The 27,379-nt window shown below is 45.0% G+C and overlaps 1 protein-coding gene across 1 annotated transcript; it reads right to left on the bottom strand.

The window, feature by feature from the left end:
* Window positions 1-27,091, bottom strand: LOC148526641 (E3 ubiquitin-protein ligase RNF31-like). The gene is made up of 11 exons (XM_088470183.1): window positions 27,034-27,091; window positions 26,651-26,859; window positions 25,242-25,415; window positions 23,007-23,105; window positions 17,866-17,955; window positions 14,505-14,619; window positions 14,306-14,424; window positions 14,022-14,135; window positions 6,601-6,658; window positions 5,339-5,435; window positions 1-142 (listed from the first exon to the last, which is right to left on the bottom strand). The coding sequence occupies exons 1-11, from the start codon at window positions 27,089-27,091 to the stop codon at window positions 1-3; spliced, it is 1,275 nt and encodes a 424-aa protein (XP_088326309.1).
* Window positions 27,092-27,379: the final 288 nt, after the last annotated feature.

Here is a 27,379-nt window from a genome sequence, read left to right as displayed (position 1 = left end):
TCACTCTTCATTCACCTCTTGGGCTGGACATACCAGGAGGTAGCGTCTATATACAGTGATAGTCTCTTCCAAGTCATAGAGCATACAAGGGTCCAGAGACAGTGCATTAATACGGCTGACCAAGTACTCCTTATAATGAGATCTGGGAGAGAGAGAATATATGACTGAGGTATTTTCTAATTGGACATATTTTAATATGTGTGCCAGTATGCAATGATGGATTCACCATCCCACATAAATCACCTCCTTGCCAGCCAGATGTACAAGTCACACATATAATGGGGGCATAAAGGTGTGCATATGTTCTAAGTGCATATTTCAAAGTGTTTTTGGAATTCTAGCAATGAGTATAATAATACATGGATTTTATTCTCAATAGCTATCATCTGCAGATTAAATAAAGTCATGTTTGAAGGCATGACTTTATTTAAGCTTACAGAGACATAGTAAACTGCTTTGTTTGTTTGTTTATTTAGCCTTTTGTTGCTAGCAATTCTAATGGTTGTGTATGGGCGGTTGTTAGCTCTCATTGGCAGCACATGCCTGTTTATCCTTACTTAAAGATCATTTCATAGGCTGTTTGCCATAGAGGCTGTGTGCATAGGTTTTGAAATTAAAGGAAAATGTTGGCATTACACTGGCATTATTCCAAAGGAAATCAGAAGGAGAACATTCTATCAGCCATCTCTGCGTCAGGACAATTTTGAAGCATAAATTGTGAGTTAACTGACTCTCCAAAACAAACACCTGCTGTCTGCATAACCCGATCACTCCACACTGAACCCCTTGCTCGGACACTGCAAGAACTTATCACCTTGCTTGAAAATATTTGTTCTGCCTTTTTGTTTTCATATACATAAGACGGCATAGCTGTACCAATGTCAATCTACATTTATGCCCGTTAGCCCTGTCTGAATTACCATTGCTTTTTAGTCTTGCCTCACATCCTCTCACTCTAACACTGTAACCCTGGCATTCCAAATGCACCAGATACCTGCAAAAAAGTTCACGAACCGCCGAGCAACAGTATAGGAAATCGCGGTCTAAGGCAGACTTCCTCCATTTTAAATTTATGCTCTCATCCTACAGTGCTGCCCTTTCCCTCTACAAACAGTCATATTTCCAGTATCTCATCTCCTCCCAGTCCTCAAACCCCCGGCGTCTCTTCACCACTTTCAACATCCTCTTCTGACAACCCTCTCCCCACCTCATACTCTGCCCTTGACTTTGCCACTTACTTTACATGTAAAATTGAATCCATACGTCAGGACATTGCATCACACCAGAGCCTCCTTTCACATGCCATCCATCTTGCCTACTCTGCCACTTTTTCTTTCCTTCCACTCCCTGCTTCACCCATTTGAGACTGGCTTCTGTCCTCTCCACTGCACTGAAAGTGCCCTGACGAAAGTCAGCAATGACCTCCTTGCTGCCAAAGCCAAAGGCCACTACTTTATGCTTATTCTCCTCAACCTCCCTGCTTCTTTTGACACTGTGGACCACCATCACTCTCTCCCTGTCACCCATTGCTGTCTCCCTCTCTCTGTCACCCTCTCTCTGTCACCCATTGCTGTCTCCTTCTCTCTGTCACCCACTGTTGTCACCCATTGCTGTCTCCCTCTCTCTGTCACCCATTGCTGTCTCCCTCTCTCTGTCACCCATTGCTGTCTCCTTCTCTCTGTCACCCACTGTTGTCACCCATTGCTGTCTCCCTCTCTCTGTCACCCATTGCTGTCTCCCTTCCTGTCACCCACTTCTGTCTCCATCACCCACTGCTGTCATTCTCTCCCTGTCACCTAGTGCTGTCACCCTTTCCCTGTCATCACTCTCTCCCTGTCACCCTCTCTCTGTCATCCACTGCTGTCAACACTCTCTCCCTGTCACCCATTGCTGTCAATCTCTTCCTGTTACCCTCTCCCTGTCATCATCCCCACCCTGTCACCCATTGCTGTCTCCCTTTCTGTCATCCATTGCTGTCAATCTCTTCCTGTCACCCTCTCCCTGTCATCACCCCCACCCTGTCATCCAATGCTGTCTCCCTCTCTCTGTCACCCATTGCTGTCCCCCTCCCTGTCACCCACTTCTGTCTCCGTCACCCACTGCTGTCATTCTCTCCCTGTCACCTAGTGCTGTCACCTTTTCCCTGTCATCACTCTCTCCCTGTCACCCATTGCTGTCTCCCTCTCTCTGTCACCCATTGCTGTCTCCCTCTCTCTCTGTCACCCATTGCTGTCTCCTTCTCTCTGTCACCCATTGCTGTCTCCTTCTCTCTGTCACCCATTGCTGTCTCCCTCTCTCTGTCACCCATTGCTGTCTCCTTCTCTCTGTCACCCACTGTCGTCACCCTCTCTCTGTCACCCACTGTTGTCACCCATTGCTGTCTCCCTCTCTCTGTCACCCATTGCTGTCTCCCTCTCTCTGTCACCCATTGCTGTCTCCTTCTCTCTGTCACCCACTGTCGTCACCCATTGCTGTCTCCCTCTCTCTGTCACCCACTGCTGTCATCCTCACCCTGTCACCCACTGCTGTCACCCTTACCCTGTCATTCACTGCTGTCACCCAATGATTGCAAAATACATATTTACGCATGTACAGACGATGAAGGACTTTTTTTTAAAAATGACCGGCTCCTATAAGATGCGCTGTGGCGCGCCGCAGCAGCCGGGCCATTGACAACATAAGCATCTCCCCCATGGACAGGATGCCTGTATACGCATGCACCGTTTACTCAGCTGAAGCCGGAAATAAATACTGTGGGCGAGTGCAGCTGGGTATGGTGCAAAGGGGTAGCAGGGCCTCAGGAAGCAGCAGCTGCCATCGCTGGATGAGGATAAGGGTATAATTGTAGCTTAGCACCCAGGGTGGACCTGCTTTATAGGTGCCCTATACAACTTTATACATTTTCATTTGGGGCCTGTGTGTGTTAATTATTTTCATGTAGGAGCCACTGTGTGTGTTTTTTTTCATGCAAATTTTATGTGTTTTATTACTTTTTTTCTGCAAAGCCTATGTGTTTTATTTTTATGTGGGGACTAATGTGTGTGTTTTGTTATGTGAAGCCTATTTGTTTTGTTTTTTTCTTGTGGGCCCTATGTGTTTTTTTTTTATGTTGTGGCCTATGTGTGTGAGTTTTTTTATATATCATGTGATGCCCCCACAGTGGGGGTTAATTTGTATGTTTTTTTCCCCATTGGGTCAATTGTATATTATTACTAAGGATACTGTAAGGTCTTATGCAGGAGAAGGTCCATGTGGGGTGACACCAGGGCCGGTTTTACATATACTCTGGTTACGCAGCCAAGTAGGGCGCCACCTAGAGGAGAGTGCCCTGACCCGGCCGTGGCCAGTGACATGCAAAGCGGCCTCCAGGCAGACAGTGTCACTGGAGGACACCTGCCGACGTCGCCGCCAGACCAGTCCCACACCGCCAGTCCTCTGCTGCCACTGTTAAGGACAGCAGGTAAATCTGAGTGGGGACCTGTGATGGAGCCCACTGTGATGGGGGGGGTGAGAGGGGCTATGATGGAGGGGATGTGAAGAGGGGATATAAGGGGCTGTGATGGAGGGGATATAAGAGGCTGTGATGAAGGGGCGGTGATGAGGGGGATATGGGGGCTGTGATGCGGGGATATGAGGGGCTGTGATGAAGTGAGTGAGAGGGGCTGTGATGAGGGGGCTGTGGTGAGGGGTGCTGTGAGGGGCTGTGATGAGGAGGATGAGAGCGGCTATGATGAAAGGGGCTATGATGAGGGGTGCTGTGAGATGCTGTGATGAGGGGCCTGTGATGAGGGGTGCTGTGAGATGCTGTGATGAGGGGGCTGTGATAAGGGGGCTGTGATGAGCAATGACGAGGGGGATGTGAGGGGCAGTGATGACTGGGGCTGTGAAGGGGAGTGCTGTGAGGGGCTGTGATGAGGGGTGCTTGGCTGTGAGGAGCTCCATGGGGGGGTGAATGAGGGAGCTGAGATGAAGGTCCACTGAGGGGCGCCAAAATCTAGATCCGCTTAACAAAATAAATTGGCTCTACAGATTCCCCTTTGTCATTGTTACACTATTACATGTACTCATATTTCACACACCGAAATACGAGGGTTTATTTCAACAGGGGGCGCCAAAATCTATATCCGCTTACCAAAAAAATTAGTCTCGGGCCGGCCCTGATTGTTTGATACTGTTAATAACTGTTTTCTTGTGTGCTCATTTGCCTATGTACTTTGTAAGGCGCTGCAGAACTCTTGTGGCATCATACAAATAAAGTATAGTAATAATAAGAAGAAATATCTTAGCAGGAAAAGACAGGCAGAGAAAACAAAAGTTATAAATTCAAGAGAAGAAAGTAGTTTGTGCAGAAGTGGAAAAAATAACAAGAACAAACAAAGAAAAAAAATGTTGGGTCCGACTATAATTTACACGCATGTCTGAATGCGGATGAATTCGGAATGTGGATGAATTGAAAACATAAACGCTAAGCATGACTGCGTACAGACCCACTTTTTTTCATATGCATCTTTATAAGCAGCATTTACAGATATGTCCTATTATACTGAGGCTCAACTCGCGCTAAAAAGCCTTTCTCGCGCACCAGGACCCGGACAACCCAGCCACGCCAGGCTTTTTTTATGCTAGAAGTGTGCGCCTCATACTCATAAATAGCGTACACAGTCCACTGAGGCTTGTGATATTTGTACATCTGTGTGCGACTAAGTCCGAATCTTTGTAAAAAGTGCTCCGATGCGAGCAGCTACGGCTTTTCCTCACTCCAAGTTCTGCTGTGCTTCATCTGTGACTTTGTACGTGTGCGCAACCAATTCCTGAGCAGATAAAGTCGCAGCCCAGCGTCTCTGGTGCACTGTGAGTGGGATTTCGCTGCATCAGCGATGTAAATTAGAAGCTAGAATGGGGTAGGTGTACAGCAGTGTCCTCGTATACGAAGCGTCTTTACACCATACAGTGCAAGATACCTGAAATGACTGAGACACTGGTTTCAGGTATCTTGCACTGTATGGTGTAAAGACGCTCAGTATACGAGGACACTGCTGTACACCTGCTAGGTACAAGAGATACGACCCAATTCCTTAGCATATGGTGCAAGTTAAACTCTTACTACACACCCACTACCCACCCACCACACAGTTCTCTTCTGTGTGTATGCCCAGATGACTCCCAGAATCTCCTATTTCACGGATGGGGAGAAATGCCCGAGACCCATATGTTCACTATAGCACAGGCGCAGTCTGCTAAAATGTGTAAGATGCACCCACATTCGGACCTGCGTGCAACTCAAAATCAGGTCCTTAGTGTTCAGGATAGGGGAAATGAAGTGTAGAGCGATACTCACTCACACAACCCAGCATATCCGACGGCTGTATGTTTTCCACAGGCCTCGTCTCTCATTCCATCAATGGTTTCTTTTTGCTCCAGCACACGACATCCACCTAGAAAAGAGAAATTGCAGCATATGGTGGAGTACTTTAAAATAATTTGTTATGATAACAGCACCAATGGGCGAGAGGATGGAAATTTAAGAGAAAACAAAAAAATCAACATGCTCAGTGGTGTTGCTGTGAAAATCTCTTGATGTGATTGGCTATAAAACATCACGGACAAATAAAGCTGGGTTCACATTAGACGATATTTTGGCTGACCGACGGCTTGGTCCGATATATTGTCAAAATCGCACTAATGAGAACTCTCTATGTTGGGCCATGAGCGCTCCAATTTGGTCGTCAATCGCATTGTAGGGTCGGCCATATATGCAGCTCAATATGAAAATGCGACTGACGACCCCATGCAGCAGGATGTGGCTGGTGCCGACATGTCAGGCGATCAGGCACCTGTTCGTCTACGTGTACCAGTCGCCCAATATGTTGGCCTGTCGCCTGTTCGCATCGATGGGTACACATATTGTCTAATGTGTACCCAGCTTAAAAAAATGGATTGTATACCAAACAATGTAATATCAATAGTCACATGCACACTTGGTCAGAATTTAAAGGAACAGAAGAACAGTATTGCCCGGTATAATTACATTATTAACTAAATTACTTTATTATGAAACATGGCAGAATACTTTCTTGATATTAACAATCAATGGTTTTTTAAGAACCAACATTAAGTAATTTCCTTTCTTTACGTACTGTAAGAAGAAGAGTAATTTTGGGAGCCACTCTCTTTTTGTCTCTTCCCGGTTGCCATAATGTAGTCAGATAACTTGAATGAGGCTTTGGCTGTAAGCTTGCTGGCCACACATACAACTAAGCTGGGCGATGTATCGTATAATATATTGTTCCAACATGAATATATTGTACACATCGTATAGTGGGTAAGCCTGATCCGTTGTTCTCGCAGGTCGTTCATTGCATCGTCCCATCTGCTGTTCTGCATGCCAGATGGGTCGATGCAATGAGCAATACGGTGCTGTAACGACAAACTGTACCATCGCACACCGGATTGTGCAGTGTGTACAGCGCGCGCAATATAACATTACATCACATCGTCACTGGGTCGCACCATTGTATGGTGTGTACCCAGCTTGAGTTTTGTCCTCTTTTATTGAAAACATGATTGCTTAGAGATAAACAATTGTCCATGCCAGCTTACCTCCAGGACCAACTTGTGTGCCAGCAGGGGGACCTGTGTTAAACTTCACATTAGACTTCTGACAGAAACATAAAAAATATGTCACTTTGACCAGTGGTTTTAAACAGTTAGTACTGATCATCTGGGTGAAAGAGATCAAAATATTTAGTCATTGTGGTAAAACAGGATTTTAATAGCTACAAATAAATGATTTTTTTCTTATAGTTCATTGTGGGATATAGGAACGGTGTATTGGCAATGCCAACTGGAGAATAGACTAGAAGAGAGCAATTTACAGTGCACAGAGTTTTTACTTGCACCCAATAGAGGTCCCAGACAACTAGGATTTTTTTATTCCGGAGAGCAGATGCTAGTTGTTAGCTGATGGAGCTGATGGAACATTTTCATTATCTGGAAGTCAATATAATTCAATTTTTGTAAATGGTACTTGTAATGTTCCAGATGTGTGAACAAAAACAGGAATATGGTACTTAACGATAAATCCCTTTCCTTGATTTCATAGGGAACACTGGAGTATACACATGGGGTATAGATGGGTGATGAGAGGAGCCTGGCACCTTCAAAATTCTCAAGAACAGAAGTTTACTCCTCCCCTCTATACCCCACAAGCCTCAGTTAAGATTTACAAACCCCAGGAAGGAAGAGCAGGAGAAGGAGGAACCAACCAAGAAAAAGGTCCAAGGGCCAAAATAGCTAACAATAGCTACCGCACACAGATACACTACCGACCACCAACCTGCAGCTGCAAACTAACCAGAGAATTGGAGCAAGGAACAGTGCTGGGAGGGCGTCCAGTGTCCCCTATGGAATAGGAGAAAGGGATTTATTGCTAAGTTTGGAAGGCGGGGAGGGGGGGTGGCTGGGCAAATGGAGGCGTTCCGGTAGGAACGCCTACCGTTTGTGGGCGGCCCTACTGACATCACTCATGATGTCAGTAGGTGGACTTCCTGCTCTGGGGCTTGCAGCCACGAGACCCTACCGTAAGTGTCTTGTCGCAAGCCCGATGGTCATAATGGTCTTGACCAACGCGACCATCACCTGGCCGCTCGCATAAGCTGTGGGTTGTCACCCACAGCTATGCGAGCGGCCAGGAGGCTGCAACTTAAAAAACAAGTGCCCGTCCTGATTCAGAGCGAGCGGCTCTGAATCAGGCCCAGAATTGCAAAGTGATAAGACAATGCCTAGCATCCAGTAAGTAGGGATCTGGTATAGACAGTGTGACCCATAGCATGAAGAAGTCTGGACACTTATGTATGTTAGATTATGCCTATCAGTCCAAGATCAGGTAAAGTGGACTAAAGTCCTCTACCTGATAGTGCATATAACCCCATAAGGAGATATAGAGCAGTTACCATAACTGAAAATCCAAGAATTGCCTGCCCAGGTCTAGCAGACATAGGGAGATATAGAACTAATGGTATAAACTAACATATAGTAAACCAGACGTTGTCGATTTTTTTGCACATTTGGTACAGGGCAATGGTATGTGTAAATCTGACATGTAGATAGGATCTTAGAATGGAGACCCAAACTAACGTGAGAAAAGTACCCTTGAAGGGCAGATCTCTGCCCACTACAGCTGCTGTTCTATGTTAGGTGTCCGCTGTTCCATGGACGAACCAGAGAGCATGAACCTGTTACTCTGCTCCAATAATGGTGACTACCCATATTTTGCCAAGAACACACACAGACATTTGAAAGTATTACATTTTCAGCCTAGCAGACGGGAAACTGTGATAAAGTACTCCCCTTCTGTGTCCCCAGCCAGGCCCCTTTTGTGTCTCCAGCCAGACCCCCTTCTGTGTCTCCAGCCCAACCCCCCTTCTGTGTCTCCCCAGCCAGTCTCCCTTCTTTGTCTCCAGCCCAGTCTCCCTTCTTTGTCTCCAGCCCAGCCCCCCCTTCTGCGTCTCCAGCCCAGCCCCCCTTCTGCGTCTCCAGCCCCAGTCAGCCCTCACACTTACCTTCTTCTTGTTGCTCCAATTCCTACTTCTCATGCAAAAAAACTTTATTGCACGGCGGTGGGCGGGCAGAGGGTGGGTTGGTGTTTGGGCAGCGGGTGAGGATGTGGGCCAGCCACTGGACGGGCAGCGGCAGATCAGCGAACAGGACTAATGGGTGGTCAGGTGCACCCCTGGACCACTCCCCAGTTTCGCCTAGGAGTATGACAAGAGTAACTCACAGATGCCCCTTATGAGGAATGGGGCGAAGCGATGGCCAGCAGTAACTTGCAGAGACTCTGCGGCTTCTTGTAATAATGGCAGGCAGTTTGCATGCAGATCAGGGGGGAGGACCAAATCCTTCCCTTTAGGCTAAACAGGCAGGCTGAGAACCATTGGGAGCCCACCTGATGCAAGGACGGCTCCCAGCGCAGCTCCTGAGTGAGGAAAAGCCATCGGTGGGTGCCAACGCTAAGCCTCGCCTCCAAGCTCTCCCACTGTGGCTCTGTATTACTATACTGCAGCTCTTAATAAAAAAAGCGGGTAAAGTGCAGCAGTATGTGTTTTAAAGGGTTGGGTACGAATACCGACAGATACTGGTGGTAAGTACCCTAACCCTCTCTCCCTGCATCAGCCTAAACCTAACCCTCCCCCTAGTGCCTAACCCTGACCCCAAAACTTACCATCAGAATGTCAGCAGTCGGGATGCTGGCATGGTGATTCTGACTGGTGCTGGGATTCCGGCGCCAGCATTCTGAGCATCGGCATCCCGACCGCTGGGATGCCAACTACATCCCGCTAAGTAGTGGCAGAAAAGGCGGCCACGCTTTAATTTAAATTGCTGCTACGCTAAGTATTGATAGGCTGGCTGGCAGCCAAACTCTAAATTGAAAACACCACTGTAGGCGCTGCCCTGTTGGGTACACTGCCACGCCGGAGACTAGGAGCGCACCGGTAATTGGTGGATCCAATGTTTGCTAACCAAAGAACGTATCCTACTTACCGCTGCTGACCTCTCTGTTGCACGGTAGAGCCACAGTGTGTGAAGACAATGGGGTCAGGGACCCGGACACTGACCTGTGCCGGCCGTGGTGGGTCCCTCCATAGGCCTCATCGATGCAGGCAGACTGTGGCAGCAGACAGACTGCCCGAGAGGATGTAAAACATAGACAAAAAATTAGTAATAAGCTGCACAGCAGCCCACAGACGCCCGCCTCCCTCAGGCACTTCATCTAAACAGAGGCCAGTGTGGTATAGAGGGGGAGGATCCAACTTCTGCTCTTAAGAATATTTAAAGTGCCAGGCTCGTCTCATCACCCGTCTATACCCCAGTGTATACTCCAATGTCCCCTAATGGATGAAGGACAAAAACTCAATTACTTCTGTTTTCCAGGTTATTAGTAAGCTACATGTAAGAGAGAGCAATAGGTCTTAATTTCCTCAACCGTTGCTATAGGACAGGGGTGGGGAACATTTATCTGCCTAGGGCCATTTTGATATATATAACATTATTCGCGGGCCCGGTGCAGGCCACGCCCCCTCCATATGATGTCACACGGGGACGGAGACACAATTGTCAGTGATTACAGCAATGCCTGGAGCATCCTGAGGATGCTTCGGGGAGCTGTAAGGGCAGCGATGGGACCGTCTGAAGCATCCTAAGGACGCTCCAGGAGCAACTACTGCATAGAATCTGGCCGCAGAGTGCCATTATAGGCACCCTGCTATCCAGATGAGGCTAGCAGAAAAAAGCTCAGAGGGCCAGACCAAATGACTCCAGGGGCCTTATATGGCCCCTGGGCCTGGGGTTCCCCTTCCCTGCTATAGGGAGACAAAAGGTTGTTTAACTGTCAATATGATGTCACTATATAATGCAATGTTATGCTCTGATTTATCAGTTTTGACACCACAAAGAGGTTTTTTTATCTGGAAATTTTCGCTCGCCCAAAACAATTTGATTGATCTCTTTGTTAGCAGGAACAAATTATGTTCCAACAAATTCTTAATGATGATCTAATTGGTGTTAAAGGAAGACTATGTATAATAATTTTTTAAAGTATCTAAAATTACATTATTAGGCTAAAGGTTGCCGCCACAAAGACCTTAGAAGAGTCATCAGTGTTTTGATCAAAACTATCAAAAACAGAGTGAGTCTGGATCAGAGAGGCCTTCCTCCTCAGAGCTGGAAACCAGTCTTAAGAAGAGGTAAAAAGGAGCTTTGCTCCTATGACTACTGCAAAGAGGTTGCAGCTGATACCTTACCAGTGAAGTAATCCAACACGACTATCCATACAGTTTTATAACTTACCACTGCACCCCCAAATTATGCAACCAACAGACCCAGACACCAAGAAGAGTCACCCAACACTCCCTACATGAACATAAATATAATCATGTGGTTCCTGATGCTAGGCACTACAATACAATATTGTCAATAACAATTACACAACTGAACATATAATCGTTATTGACAATATTGTATTGTAGTGTAGCGCCTAGCATCAGAAACCACTTGTTGAAGAGGGAGTTGGATTGTCCGTAAGCTGGGCAATGATGCCTTGGTCTGGGGAAGATTCTACTTTGGACTCGGACATGTTCGCTAGAGCAAAGAGGATGTTCTGCACAGACACATATGTGCACTCAAACACAGGGGTGTCACATGCAAATATACAGGTGGAGAGTAAAGTACAATCTAGAAGGGAAAATTGAGTCAACTCCTAAGGACACTAATCTATATTGGATGACCAGCAGCGTCATGCCAGGGGGAGTGGGTACGGTATACATGAAGTCTTAACTTGCTCTTACTTTGTATCCAACCTCCAGAGGACATTGCCATTCCAGTGTTCCCCAATGAAATATGTGAGAAAATAGAGAAACAAGCAAAAAGATTCCCACTGCAGATTGATGGTGAAATGGAATACTACAATGTTGTGCAAATAATACCTAAAGCTTGAGATTTGAGGACTCTAAGATCAGTGTCATAAGTGAAATATCGCACCATACACGGTGCGTTATAGCAGCTGATCCGATGGATTGGTACGCTATCGCTGCTATATCGTACCGTGTATGGGCATGATTTTACATTGCACCTCTAGATCTTACTGTATGTTCACTTGATCTGGGGATGCAATGTACTATCCCATGCAGCGCTATGCGGGTGGGGGAGGGGGGTGCCAGCGGATCACTCCGCCCGATATGTTGGCCGATGGATCGCCCGTCGTAGCGCAAGGTGCCTATCGCACCGTGCATGGGTACCTTAAGCTCGGTGTCATAAGCGGACTCTAAGCTCGGTGTCATAAGCGGACTCTAAGCTCGGTGTCATAAGCGGACTCTAAGCTCGGTGTCATAAGCGGACTCTAAGCTCAGTGTCATAAGTGGAATCGAAGCTCGGAGTCATAAGCGGAATCTAAGCTCGGTGTGATAAGTGGACTCTAAGCTCGGTGTCATAAGCGGACTCTAAGCTCGGTGTCATAAGCGGACTCTAAGCTCGGTGTCATAAGCGGACTCTGAGCTCGGTGTCATAAGTGAACTCTAAGCTCAGTGACGCATATTGAGAAAAGGTGAATGTGTAAATAAAATCTAGATTTTTTTTTTTTTACAATAGACCAGGGATGGGGAACCTCCGGCCCGCGAGCCGGATACAGCCCGCTAGACCATTTAATCAGGACCGGCCGACTGTGGCTCTCTCCCCCACACAATCTGCAGGGCTGCTGGACTGGAGACAGTCACAGGAAATAAATATTTTCCTGTTACAGCCAGGCTGCCAGTGGCCACTCAAGACTCGCCCACTAAAACCGCAACCCCCTGCCTGCTAACCCAATGGCAGCTCAAGTGACGTCATGCATAGTACTGGCAGCGTAGTGGGAGGCTCCATAAGCCTTCCCTACGATGCATGCAGTCACCCGGCGCCTTCCCCTTGCCAAGTGACATCACGCTGCGTGATTCAGACAAGCGCCGCCGGCTGCAACATCATACAAAAGAAGTTCAGGTCCGTGAAGGAAACCCGAGTGACTGAGCTGATTGGGGACGGATTGCAGCTAGTGATCGAGGAAGCGATGTCCACGTCAGTGCCTCTGAAGCAAGAACACTCCGTCTGTAAGTCCACTGCCACCGACCAAAGATTTTAATAATTGTTTTGTGATATATATATATATATACTATAATGTATATATGTGTGTGTAAGTGTATGTATGTGTGTAAGTATTTATGAATATATACATACATACTATGTATATATATATACACACACACACACAGTCATGTGCATAAATATTGGGACATTGACAGAACTTTCATATTTTGCCTCTATTCACCACCTGCAGACTTTCAGATTTAATTTGAGGGTAATTACATCCAAATCAGGTGAACGGTGTAGGAATTACAACAGTTTCTATATGTGCCTCCCACTTTTTAAGGGGCCAAAAGAAATGGGACAAACTAAACAATCCTAAATCTAACTTTCACTTTTTAATACTTTGTTCCAAATCCTTTACAAGCAATTACAGCCTGAAGTCTGTCACCAGACACTGGGTTTCATCCCTGGTGATGCTCTGCCAGGCCTCTACTGCAAATGTCTTCAGTTACTGCTTGTTTTTGGAGCATTTTCCCTTCAGTTTTGTCTTCATCAAGTGAAATGCATGCTCAATCGGATTCAGGTCAGGGGATTGACTTGGCCATTGCATAACATTCCACTTTTTAGCCTTAAAAAACTCTTTGGTTGCTTCTGCAGTATGCTTCGGGTCATTGTCCATCTGCACTGTGAAGCGCCGTCCAATGAGTTCTGAAGCATTTGACTGAATATGAGCATATAATATTGCCCGAAATACTGACTGTATATATATATATATATATATATATATATATATATATATTATACATACACACACACATATATATATATATAACTATACAGGTGTAATGGGCTGTTGGTGATTTAGGGGGCGGCACCTGTCATCATGTGTGTGTCCCTTAAGCTGGGTACACACTGTGTCAACACAGTCGATTCGCCGGCACAGCAGCCGTTATGGCCCCTGACTGATGTAAGAAACATCTAAATGGCCCTTGGCAGAAAAAAGGTTCCCCACCCCTGCAATAGACAAACAGTTCTAATCAGTAGGTTTTCCATACACAACTTATGATTGATAGTTTTTTTTCTTTAGAGACTACTGTGTAAAAACTATTAAAATTACTATATTAACCAAAATGTAATTTGTGCAATATATGTTTTTATAAGATTTTGATAAATTCAGAACATCTGTAATAAGGGAGCTTGGTGCAGAGTGGATATACAGTCAGTGGATTTTATGTGCTGAATATGAATTATTACAGTAATAGCTACTCAGTGCTATCATCATCATCATCATCATCAACAGAGTTGGCCATAAGCACTACAAGTGAAGGTAACAAACAAGAAAGCTTACAGATCAATGTGAACTTTAATGTGCCACTGATTATTGGGGGAGAAGTTAGGAATTGTTTGCTCACTTGGAGAAGTGTTTGTAGACGAGGCACCTCCCAATCACGTAGGTAGAACAAACAGTCTCTAGGATGATGAGCATGGAGAGACATCCTCACTGCACAGGAAGGGACTGTGCACTTCTGAAAGAGAGAATATATAACGGAACATGGCTTCAAAGTGTGGACATGGCATGACTTGATGACAATTTTACTGATATAATACAGCAAAAATCCCTGTGACGTTAATCAATGACCAACACAATGCTTTGCCAAACATTTTTATCTTTGATTATAGGGCACAAGCTACTCACATTCTTGGGGTGGAAAGTGTTGTAGCATCCGCTGCAGAACTGGTGCCGACACTGAGAGCAGATAAAGTGCATACAACCTCCTCTTGCAAGGGCGTAAGAGAACTTGCAGTGTGGGCAGGCTGAAGAGATATATACACAACATTCATACATAAATTGCAGCAACTATAAAGTAAAGCTAGTAAGTATGTAGTATCCTCACTTATCCCATTTTCCTGCAGGTATACAGCCAGCCCCTGTGCCTGGTACTCAGCATCATTTTCTCTCTTCCAATTCTGGAAATCTTCACAACTCAGTGTACGGTGCAGCTCTTCCCACTGCACGAAAGAAAGGAAGAAATACTCTGGTATCTGCTCTTGGTCCACACTTAAAGAAGTTTTTAAGTTTGTCTGGCCCAAGTGTGAGACACCACATCCAAGACCCCTATATGTGAAGATTTTGTCCATATCATTATACATTTGGCTTCCCCGAGATATCATGGGATTTTCCGTGCCCACAGCAGATTGTGGTTGACTACACCATCTATTAGTGTTACTACCATTTTTCCTGGATTTGTACCCCCTATGAAGTCCATGAGAAGGACGAAAAGTGCAGGGTCAGGTTCCGCTTATAATGTCCATGTTTATGTTCAGCCTTGGAATCCAAAGATCAAAGGGATAATTACCAGGCTATCTTTATACCTTCATATTGGCGTTATCAACGACACCTCTTTTTATACATTTTTGCTTTTTATGCAAATTTTTAACATTTAATCAAGAATTATTCTGATGTACTAATATTTGGCCATTGGCCGCATTGTTGGGTGATTCCTTTGGTGAGAGGGTATGTTCACAAAACCAAATGGACATCTCACACATTGAATAAGAACCTTGGTGGCCATATCAGAAGAACTCTTCAATGCCAATATCTGTCAGCTGAAAGTTTTCAGTGGTATCTCCATTGTGGCTTTCTTTATTGGCATTTGTTATTGGTATTAAACTATATTAAATCATACAAAACATTCCATTTGTTAGCGCCCTCTAAGAATTGTGTTCGGATATCTTCATGGTTGTGTCCTATTAACAGGGGACTCTCTTAGAGGTGCTACTGAATTGATTGACGCAACAAATAGGCCCCCCCATCCTTTAATAATTTAAGACTAGTTCCATCCTGTCATAATGAATTTGCTGAAAGTCAACAAGTTGTTTTATGCAGAGAGCAATGAAATGTGTATAAAAATAGTAATTAATATTAATTGCTGTTGTAAGGGCAGTTTATTTACCAATCACACCAAGCTATTTTTGGACAATAAAATATCCCAGCGAGAAAATTTTACAAAATGACAAGTTTGCTGTATCAAATAGCAAGTGAACATAGCTTGCGGTTTATAAAACAATTCTTAAATATTCCTTGTTGGTCAGAGTAGGCTTTAGGAAAGGTTTATAACTGTATAAAGTGTTTGATGCTATCTGTATTTACCAACCCTTTATGAAGGGGTGCCAGAAACCAGCACAATGCATATGGCCCATATAGTGTGGAACCAGAAAGAGGGTAACATTCTCCTAAATAGCAATGGTCACTGGGCCTGAAGCAGAGCTGGAAGGAAATTGTGTGGATGTGCTCAGAAAATAAAATATGCATCTTTGCCCGTATACAGAGTTTTACCCATCTTGTGTTTCACCCGCCCGCTATGTATAAGCTTGGTTAGCTACTTGTCCTCATCAACAGAGCAAACTTGTATCTTTTGCACTTAGTGTAGGATAAATGCATCTACAAGCAGCTGTATTTTTTATTAGATTTTGGGCAGCATAGTATCAGTTTCTGTGAACATGTCCTCACTGAGCTTTCAGTCAAAAGAGCAAATTTGATCGAAATGCATTGCCCATACTTGTGTACATTCAGTTTTTGGCACAGGCACTGTGCGAAATATGCATGATACTCTCTGCACAGTCCTGTTGTCTTATCTCAAGAAAATTGTTTTTTAAAAAAAAATCTCATTCTTTGCAAAACTTCTTGGAATGGCTTATGCACTATGATGCCTGTAATTAACTCATCCAGAGATTCCAGACAATGGAGGTTTACAGTATTTGTAAATTTATCATATCTCTATCTTCATAGCAATGGTCTTCTTGTCGGAGTTAGGTACCCAGAAAGCATTTCATAGATTAGTTGGCTTTATTCAGTTCTGCCTGCTCAGTTTCCATCCCTCTTTTCATGTATGAGTGCTCAATCAAATCATTTGTAATTTTAGGTGCGACATCCAGTCTAATGATTATCCCCTCTAGTCTTTGCTAGGTCACTTGAACCCACTACATCATCCATCATCCCCTATTTGGGGAGTGGGCCCAAACCACTAAAATAACCTTGTACGTGAACAGTAGTTATTTGTGTGACTTATCCCAAGGCTTCACTCCAAATCATCATTAGGATACGAACAAAGTTACAGTAGACCTTAGGATGTAAAATCAGTAGCACAAACTCACAAGAGCTCAATTTGACTTCATCTTCCAATGCCAGACTCATGCTACCATGTATCTTAATGTCCAGATTACATAGGACTTCAGTGACCTACACCATACAGATTATGCCCAGAGACCCAGTGAATTGAGAGATGACATACGAATATGGTAAATTTACAACCTGCAATGTTTTTTTAGGATTGCTGCAGCCAAGCTGATATTGTTGCCAAGAACCTGTACTTCTTTCACACACAGTTTGCATTCCTGGAGAAGCTGTAGATTTATCGGTATTCAATCGGGAAACCGGCTGACGTAAGCCCGACAGCCGGCTTCCCGATTGCTTTATCCCGGCGAGGGTTAAATGACAGGCGTCTAAATCTAGACGCCTGTAATTTTTCCGACGCCGGGGGTGGGAGGGTTAGGTTTAGGGCACCCGGGGGGGACGTAAGGTTAGACACCCCCCCGGGAGGGTTAGGCTAGGGGAAGGGGGGGTTAAGGTTAGGCACCCCCCCGGGGGACTTAGGTTTAGGCAGCGGGGAAGGGGGGGGGTTAGGTTTAGGCACTTAGAGGGGGAATTAGGGTTAGGCACGGGGGGGAGGTTAGGGTTAGGCACCCCTAAGGAGGGTTAGGGGGGTTAGGTTAGGTTAGTTTGTACTTACCTAGGGACGATCGGGATTTCCAGCGCTGTCGGGCCACCCGGATCTCTGCATCTGTCGGACTGACGCTGCCAGGAATCGAACTGCCGGCCATGCGTCAGCCGGTATTTCATACTGATTCCAATTTATCAGATTAACAAGAGATGCCAAACTAACCATTTGTGGGTTTTAAGACACTAAAGATCCTTCCCAGTAGATCTTTAAGGTTCTATGATGCAGCTTAATAGTTTATCTTCCTACATGAACCCCATTCCCTCATTACTTCCCTTAGTCATATTATCATGTTATCTGCCTATGTTCTATTTGGTTGATGGAGAAAAGCATGTTTTCTTCTGTTTTTCTGATATTTTTTGCTAACACAATGTCATTGGGCAGCAGCGAAAATTTTAAATAAAATTATTAAATTAAATTTGTGTAATTCGTCTGCAAAGTAACATCTTAACCATACATACCATGCACTAACACTTACTGGTCGCTTGCAGTTCCTGCAGAAGCTGCAAGAACACTGAGGACACTTCACATCTAGCTGATCTCTCTCATAAATAAATCCGAATGAGCACTAAAAAATAAAAATACAGAACAAAAATTAATGTAGTAAAAGTAACTTGGGGTTTAATGGCGGTTCATTATGGCTAACTCTACTCCAAAATGAAACTATTGGTATTACGTTTGTTGGATTTAAGGAACAGCCACAAACTATTGTGGCAAAAGCAAGATATATAAAATAAGAAGTATTAACAAAAACAGATTTTATCACTTACCAGTAAATCCATTTCTCTGATTCCACAGGGGACACTGGCGCTCAAGACATCGGGGCATAGACGGTGGTTGAGTAGAGCCTGGCACTTTAAATAATGTAAAAGTGTGACTGGCTCCTCCCCCTCTATGCCCCATCAGCTCCAATTAAGAAACTGAGCCCGAGAGGAGATGGAGAACAGACAGAAAAGGAAGGAAAAGGAGAACACCCCCGAAGGAACAACTCTCTCTTAGGGAAAACAACAACACTCTGCAGGCAGTCACACTAACAAACCAACCACACAAAAAACTGCAACAGAACAGGAGCAGAAATTCCAATGGGAAAACTTTAAAGCAGGTAAGCAGCGCTGGGCGCTCATCCAGTGTCCCCTGTGGATTCAGAGAAATGGATTTACCGGTAAGTACCCAAATCCTATTTTCATCTTCATCCACTAGGGGACACTGGAGCTCAAAACACTGGGGAAGTCCCAAAGCTTCCCTCCCAAGGGGAGGAGAGTGCTGAGTAACCTGCAACACCCTGAGGCCAAAACTTGAATCAGAAGCCACAAAGGTATCAAACCTGTAAAAATGAACAAAGGTGTGCAGAGAAGTCCACGTAGAGGCACGGCAAAGCTGAGACGCAGAAGCTCCTCTGCGCGGAACCCAAGAAGTACCCACAGAGTGCGTAGGATGCGCCAAAATGGATACAGGAGGAGGCCTAGCATTGGCAACATAAGCCTTCCGAATAGCCAGATAAATCCATCTGGCCAAAGTCTGTTAGGCGCAGGCCAACCCGCAGGGCCACATCATAAAGAACGAAAAGAGCATCCGATTTGGAGAGTGTGGAGATGGCCTCTACGTGTTTTTCTGCTCACTGTAATATGCGGCTATCCTTGCGCATTGCCATGCGACTGCGTGTCCCCCCCCCTGCCGGCTGATGTACACCACTCCTGTGGCATTGTCGGATAGCACTCAAACGGGCAACCCCAGCAGTAGAGATTCAGTCGATAGCAGCACGTTGTAAACAGCCCTGAAGAGACCAGCGCCCCTGGAATTGGTTGTCCGAGATCACTGCTCCCCATCCGTGAAGACTGGCGTCCGTAGTTAGAAGGATCCAATCCCAGATGCCGAAACAGCAACCAGCCACAAGGTGGTTCGTCCGGAGCCACCAGATCAGAGAAATGCGAGCTTGAGGGGACAGTCTCACTAGACTGTGCATCTGAAGATGTGACCCCAACCATTGGGATTACAATGGCCTGGAATGTAATCTGCCAAATTGGATGGCTTCGAAGGCGGCCAGGATTTCCCTAGAAGCTGTATGTAAAGGTGTACAGATACCCGCTATGGCTTGAGTACCAAGCGGACAAATTCGCAGATTACAGAGGAAGGAACTGGTAGTAAGGAAGTGTCCAGAATCATCCCGAGAAACTGAAGCCGCTAAGACGTACCAGCTGTGACTTCTGGATGTTGACAATCCAGCCGTGCTGTATGAGGATCCGATGAGTAAGCACCAGCTGGTCCTGCAGTCTTTCCGCAGACAGAGCCTAGATTAGTAGGTCGTGCAGATAAGGGACAATGTTCATTTCCTGAGTCTGAAGATGAGCAATCATCACCGCCATCACCTTGGTGAAGACCCTGGGAGCCGACGACAGGCAAAAGGGATCGATTGGAAACCCTGTAGTGAAAAAACAAACTAGAGACTGTGGGACACAAGATTTCGAACCCAAATGTCGGAACAAGTCTGAAACCAAACTTCCATGAAACGCAGAAGGCGGGCACTCTCCTTGGAATCCCCTAGGTGGAATGGGAGCCCGTCATGCCACAGGTTTGTCTGCTGGCTTGGGGTTCCAGTGACGGGAACTTGAAGCCTGGTGTCCTCTTGAACTAACTCCTCGAGCTGCTGAAGACGCACCTCTTGGTCTGCCCTAAAACCTAGCAGGTGTCTGAAAGGAAGGACCTTTGAAGGAGCGACGTGGAGCCGCTGCTGAGGAAGGCAAAAAGGGACTCTTGCCCCCCATGGCAAGAGAAATCCACTTGTCCAACTCCGGACCAAGCAGTATATCTCCTGTAAACGGAAGAGCTTCAACAGCACGCTTTGGCCCTGCATCCGCCTGCTAAGAGCGAAGCCACAGTGCGCAGCAGGTTGCAACCGCTGAAGCAGAGAATCTGGAGCCTATCTGTCCTATATCTCTCAAGGCATCACCCAGATAAACAGCTGATTCCTGAATATCCTCAGCTAGAGAGAGAAGATCTGCTTGTGGAGTATTAGACTTCAGGCCCCCCGCCAATTGTTCAGCCCACTTCTCTACTGCCTTGTTGATCCAGGAACCGACCAAGGCCGGTCTGAGTAGGGCACCGGCAGCAGTATAGGAGGACTTGAGAGTAGTCTCCAATTTACGCTCGGAGCTCTCCTTTAGGGCCGTAGCACCTGGGACTGGTAGCGTAGTCTTCTTCGATAGGCATGAGACAGAGGAATACACAGGCAGAGGTGGTTCCCATTTACTTCTGTTATCTATGGGAAAGGGATAAAGAGAGAGAAAGCGTCTGGGGATCTGAAATTTCCTATATGTATGCTTCCAGGCTGCTGCAAGCTGCTCGTCTAACTGGAGAGAAAGAGGAAAACTAACAGTGGACTTTTGTTTCTTACTGAACAAAGGAATCCAGCGATTTTGGTACCTCTGAATCTGCAATGTGAAGGACCTCCCGATCCACCAGGATAAGAGCCTCAATACCATGTGTAACTACGGGTTCTAGTGAGAACACCTCCATGTCCGAATCCTCCAGCAGCTCACCTTCCTCCTTCAGAGACGAGTGATCTGCGTCCAACTTCTCCTCTGACTGAACTGCTGGAAGGGCTCTTTTTCTAAGAGGCTAAATTACCACGGTCTCCGGGGATTTAGAGGCGGCACCCATCAACTGGGCTAGATTATCCACAGAACGGGCTAACCCCAGAGCCCAAGCTGGTTTGATAGCTAAAGAAGACAAGTGAGAAGTGCTGAGACCATCCCTGCAGCTTCCCATTCTCAAAGGTTAAATCCCCTGCTAGGCTATTTATCCAGGTCATAACATTCTGGTTAGCTTGCCCTGCTACAGCAGAACCCTCTGACTCACACGCCTCGCACAGGGAGGAACCTTCAGAGCGAGCATGTGTAAACATTTTCTGGCATTTAAAGCATGCAAACAGTTTCTGAGAAGTACCTTTATCTGTTGCCTTAATTCCACACACACACACATTAGCAAGAGACAGACAAGCACCCACAGACCAATCTCAAAGGACACAGCCACACACTGTAGTACTAGGGAGACAGAGCAGTAGAGGAGGCCAGTGGCAAACGCAGGATTTCTAGAGGGGAGTTTCCAAATGCTTGATTTTAGAGTGAGTGTGGCTAGTCCATGAAGAAGGCATAATTAGCACTTAACCAGCTTTAATATGCATCATACAAAGTATATTGTGTGTCATAATTCCAGCATATAGAGGACCAGCGATCACAGTAAGCCATTAAATGCAGCAGTAGGGCCATCCTGCCTGAGCTGAATGTTTTTATTTTAGATGTGGGCATCATTCCAGAGCATGGGAGCAAGTCTGGGAGTCTGGGGGAGCAGCAGAATAATCTAGCACTGCCCTGGACATATATGTACATATTGAGCTCTATAGCAGCACATCCCTAATAGTGAATGTTTTCCAGATCTCCTAGTTGGTGCAAAGGTTATTTATTACTGACTGATACATGTTAAAAGTTGGACAGGTGGTGCTAATTATTTCATTTGTGATATTGTGAAGAACATGCAGCACTAGTAAAATTCTATTATATTACAATTTTTATTATGGTCATGGTGTGGGCTGGGGAGGGGGGTTTCCAGGCAGACGGAAACCCCCCCTGCGTTTGCCTATGGAGGCACCTGAGGGAACTCACAGGCCCCTGGACTCTGGCTCCTAAAAGTGTTGTGCAGCAGCTTCCGTTATCTGCATCTGTGACCTAACATTAGGCTATGGGAACAGCTGTTATGAGATTCTTTGGTGCAGCTCTAGGAGGCTTTTATATCACAATAGCTCCACTGCCAGCAGCAGGGACCGGAGCTGAAAGGAGAGAGGCAGCGTGTTAAAATGTCTCTGCTCCGAGTGAGCAGGGCACGCCAAACAGAGGAGGAGGCTGTATTGAGCGCGTCACAGCTGCAGAGTGTATGCAGTAGTCGTGGAGGAGAAATGGGGGGAGGGGTACAGGAGACAGCGGGGACCGGTCTCTTCTAAGAATGACAGCCGTGGCAACACAGCGCTGTTGCAAGTCCAACTATAATGTCCACCGCTCCTGCTACTCAGAAGTGGTGGTCCTACTTTCCAACTGCTGCGGTCATGATACTGGGCTGGGGAGAGCGGCGAGGAGACCTGGACACAAGTCTGTGTCAGTTGCCCTCAGGGTTACCAGACACAGGCTGCAGTAGCCGTGGCGGTACCCTTCCTGGCAGCTCCCACGTAGCAGGTAGACTGCCTGTCCTAAGTGAAAGAAAAAAAAATGCACTGTAACAAAAGGGCTGGAGACAGCCCCAATGTGCAACGACTCCCTCAGGCACATTTCTAAAACTGGGGCTAATAGGGCATAGAGGGGGAGGAGCTAGTCACACTTTTAGATTATTTAAAGCGCCAGGCTCTACTCAACCACCGTCTATACCCCTGTGTCTAGAGCTCCAGTGTCCCCTAGTGGATGAAGGAGAAATTATATAGATTATATACAGGTAGTTTTTTTAGCAAGAATGAATCAAAGTCAAACAAATATGTTTATGCGATTAGTATATTTCAGGAAAGTTGGAAAATGTTGAAAAGTCTATAAACTATCTAGACACGTAACTACCCAAAATACTCACACTGGATATACTCACATGAGTGCACCAAAGGAACTTCGGATCTTTCATAAGTGTTCTCTCAGTCAACTTTTTATGGAACAAATCGTAGGCATCCACCTCTAGCGTGTCCCGCAACTAGACAACACAATATAAAGCACTGTCAGAACTGTATGCCTCCAAATTACCAGTACATATACATACATATATACATATATATATATATACACATATATACACATACACACACACACACACACATATACATACACACAAACAGATGGGCCCAGCTAGTTTGTTGCTCCATACGCCATGCAGCGCGCCCTGCATCTCACGCCACGGTACGCCTTGCTCCACAACTCCCCCGCACCCTGCAATGACACACCCATGCAGTTATGTGTTGGAGGCACTCATGTCAGGTTTAAGGCACACATTCAGCGTCAGGGGTTCAGACTGATCAGACGCATGCACAGCTGTCACTGGGACAGGACGATTTAATGTTCAGTCATGGTGGGGTACTGTATTGAAAGCACTACATTGCTCCACCCTGTAGTGACACACGAATGGATCCACCACTGTACTTTAGAAAAAAAATATATAGAGGAATGAATCTAAACTAATCATGATTACAAAATAATATTGGGCTGTGGTGAGATTTGAACACTGGACCATGGTAATGTAAAAGCACCGCTCTACCACTAGGCCAAGAAGGCTTTTACATCCATCTACTGAATCCTTATGCACTCCACCCAACCGCTGCCCTAAAGCTGGGCATCCACTATACAATTTTCTGTCAGATATCTGTCCAATCTGGCTGGTTGGAATGAAAACCTGGTAATGTATGGGAGCAAATGACAGTCGATCATATGGTTTTAAACACTGAAAAAAGGACAAAAAAAAATGTTCAAAGTGGTTAAACTTGTGTGTTTTAACCAATTTGTCAGAACAACCGTTTTTGGCTATTTTCCAGTGTTTGTGAGCAAATGGACGATTGTCATTTGCTCCCATACATTACCAGGTTTTCATTCCAACCAGCCAGATTGGACAGATATCTGACAGAAAACTGTATAGTGGATGCCCAGCTTTAGGGAGGGCGCAGTGAGGTAAGCATAATAATAATGATAATAATAAAAACGTGTCTTCCTTTCAAAATATTATGTAAACACATAACCACACCATTAGTGACTAATAATTCATCCCGTCTCAGTGCGTGCGTCTCATTAATGTATCGGTTATACCGTTATAACAACAAGGCAATTACACGATCGTACAGTACTGTATGTGTACTGATTTGCATCCCGTTCAATGAGCTTCAGAGATATTATTAAAAAGATTGGTCGTGCGAACATGCAAATACACTGCGTGAACATGATTGGCCCGCTTATCAGGGATATCCATCCACTTCTACAGTATGGTATTCAGTATTATAAATTTCATCAATGGAGCATTCGCCACCCAGCGGTTAAGCGGTGTATCACATGCCATGGATTCTCTTACGTTGTAGAACGCCACAGTACAGCCATCATGCAACGTTCCAAGGCAAGCCTCAGAAGCCTGAATGTCGTGCTATGAGCAACAAACTAGCTGGGCCCATCTGTATATTTATATATTTTTCTTTTAAATCAAGCGTTTTTATTAAAAGATTTTACTGGTTGTAGAACATAGAAAAAAACAAAAAAACAAAAACAAAACTTACCTTGCTCCTGTTCTCATCTTACCTACCTCCATTCTTATCCAATACCACACATTGATGAGTATACTGATAAACTTATCATGCACTTTTGAAGTGCGGCCAATTAAGGAGTAAATGGAAACATACAGTATTAAACTACTCTTGATCCCTGAGGAAAATCAACCTTATTTGATTTATATCAAAAACGTAATATATCACCACATTTCAAAAAACACAATACAAAAATGTAATAAAATCTGGGACCCTTGCAATAGAAACAACTTTAAAGACATTAGAAAACGTAACTAGTGTATTGTACCAAAGCGCACAGGGTTTCTTGACAACAGCCTTAAGAGAAATGAGTGAAGATAAGCAGTTAGGGCCTGATTCATCATGGATCGCAATTGCAACCGTGTATGCAGATATATTTTACAAATGGGCTACATTAGTGTTACATTATTTAAATATATGTGTTTTACACAGTTATTATGGCTTAAAGGTGAGTTAAGTTATGGCTCAGGCCAAAAAAGTACCTATGGAAGAAAAAACATGTAAAGTTGGGTCTGAGAGGAGGTCATAGGGATCACTATTAGTAGACTCACCAAGATATCCAGTGTAGAAAAATAATGCAAGAGTTCACCCTCATCACTAATCTCTGGCTCCTCGCATGCTGGACACACCATGTCTCTGATGTGCTTCTCTTTAACGGCGACTGTGAAATACGTACAGAAGCAGTCTGGGCAGATACAGCACTCACATGAGGTCAGAGAGCGCATCTAAAAAAAACCAATAGGACAGCAATGTCAAAGGACAGAACAATAGTTAGTTGCACAAGGACATTTGCCCCAGAGGCATGTGAAATCAAGCAAGTTTAATCATCTCTCCATGTAAAGCCGGGTACACACTGGGGCGATGTGTTACAATATGGCCAAATCATAACGACATATCGTGCAGTGTGTATGCACAATATGCGTGCTCCCGCAGCCGCATGCAACGTCGTCAGGTTTGACGTGCTGCACATCAAACCTGACGATATCGCATGTGGCCCTATTCATGTTAATGAAGGACAGAACAAGTGATCATTCAGTCGTTTTTAACATCGCTCTGATGTGTACCCGCGGTATGAGATGTCGACGGGCCGTCATATCGTCCCGGTACATATCGTCCAGTGTGTACCCAGCCTAAGAACACCTGCAAGTTACAGAGGGATTCCACATAGAAGCAACCTGATAAACATACAACACTGTAAGGTGTGGAAGACCATGGTTATTGAGGCTTAGTTAAAAGGACAAGAGTTATTCAGATTTGTCTATTTACATAGATCTACACTTAAAAACCATAGTATCATTATGTTTGGAAACCTCAAAACGTCACACATTGTAACAGAAGCCCAGAGAGATTCTGGACCCTGAACAAATTTTGGTTTCTTGCTCTTCAATGTGTGCAAACATTAGATGGTTCCTGTGGAAATAGGTATAATACAGTAATATAATGTAGCTAGCTGACTCAACATCTACTGGTTTGAGCGAGCTTTTCCTTGCTGCAGTGTGTAGATGACCAAATTTAAATATAGTTTTCCATAGTGAGAATATTTTAGTTTCAAAATTTTTCCTTTTTTTTTTTCCCAGTTTTCGAAATTCTTTGGTTTTCCTCGGATAACAGGGAAAATATTGATATTGTTTGACATTATAATGTGGGTGGTATCAAGGTAATACAGAATGACTGTATGCCAAGTGAAGATAGAAAAAAAACCCTTGTTGCGGGGAAGCTCCCATCCACAGACTGCACATTCCTGAGTTAGAAAGTGTTTACTTACCTAAATTATCTGGAGTAAAAATACAATGGAAAACAAGACCTCTATCTTTTACTGACGGAGCGCAATTAAAAGCTATGAGAGGACATTCAATGTTTCAATGAATTTCTAACTTTTCATTAGTGCTCATCTATAAGTAATGCGTTTCTCTGTTGTTAACTATACCTTGCTCCTTCATTGTATAATACACAAATTCACTGAATCTTCAATATCCCCGCCACCAGAAACCCATGCACTATGAGCTTCCTCTGCTTTGAAAGCCCCCAGCTCATGTCCTGCTTTCTGTGTTGCAGCATCAATCACTCGTTCCAAAACATAAGGGAGTTCAGACTGCAGCCAAGATAGAGGCACTTCTGTTCCAGAGTATTGTACTGCGCTGTACACCTCTTCAGGTGGAAAACCCCTTCCTGAGAGACAGAGACAAAAGATCAACATGTATTTTTAACATATTGGGGGGTAATCAATTAGCGTGCCAGACTTTTTCAATTAGCGGGGATTCCCAGAGACCCCGTGTGCGTTTCCCTGCAGTCGGACTTTACCTCGCAGCTAATGAATGCGTAAAAACACCAAACAGGGCTCACGCGTGGGGGGAAAACCCATTGTTTCCACGGAATCAGTGGGTTTCCGCGCCTGAATCATGATTTTTCAGCGTGGGAAAAAGGTTATTTAATTGAATAGCCCTTCCTCACGCCGCAGGGATGTTTCCCAGTAATTAGTCGCTGTGTAAATCCCACGGCTAATTGAATACCCCCCATTGTCATGTTGCACGTACCTATATCATCTTTTGCACAAAACAATGTATAACAGCTAACGATACTGGATCAGAACCTCTATATACCCCTGCCTGTACCTTCTAAAACCCTTCCTATAAACCTCTAAGGATGATGCTAATTTGCGTACGCAGTCATACAGTAAATAAAGACATAG

This window comes from Taudactylus pleione, unplaced genomic scaffold, assembly GCF_031769625.1.
Source record: "Taudactylus pleione unplaced genomic scaffold, aTauple2 ptg000095l, whole genome shotgun sequence".
In the NCBI taxonomy this organism is placed as follows: Eukaryota; Metazoa; Chordata; class Amphibia; order Anura; family Myobatrachidae; genus Taudactylus; species Taudactylus pleione.
The sequence above is the reverse complement of the archived record's forward strand: the minus strand, read 5'-3'. Positions and strand labels throughout refer to the sequence as shown.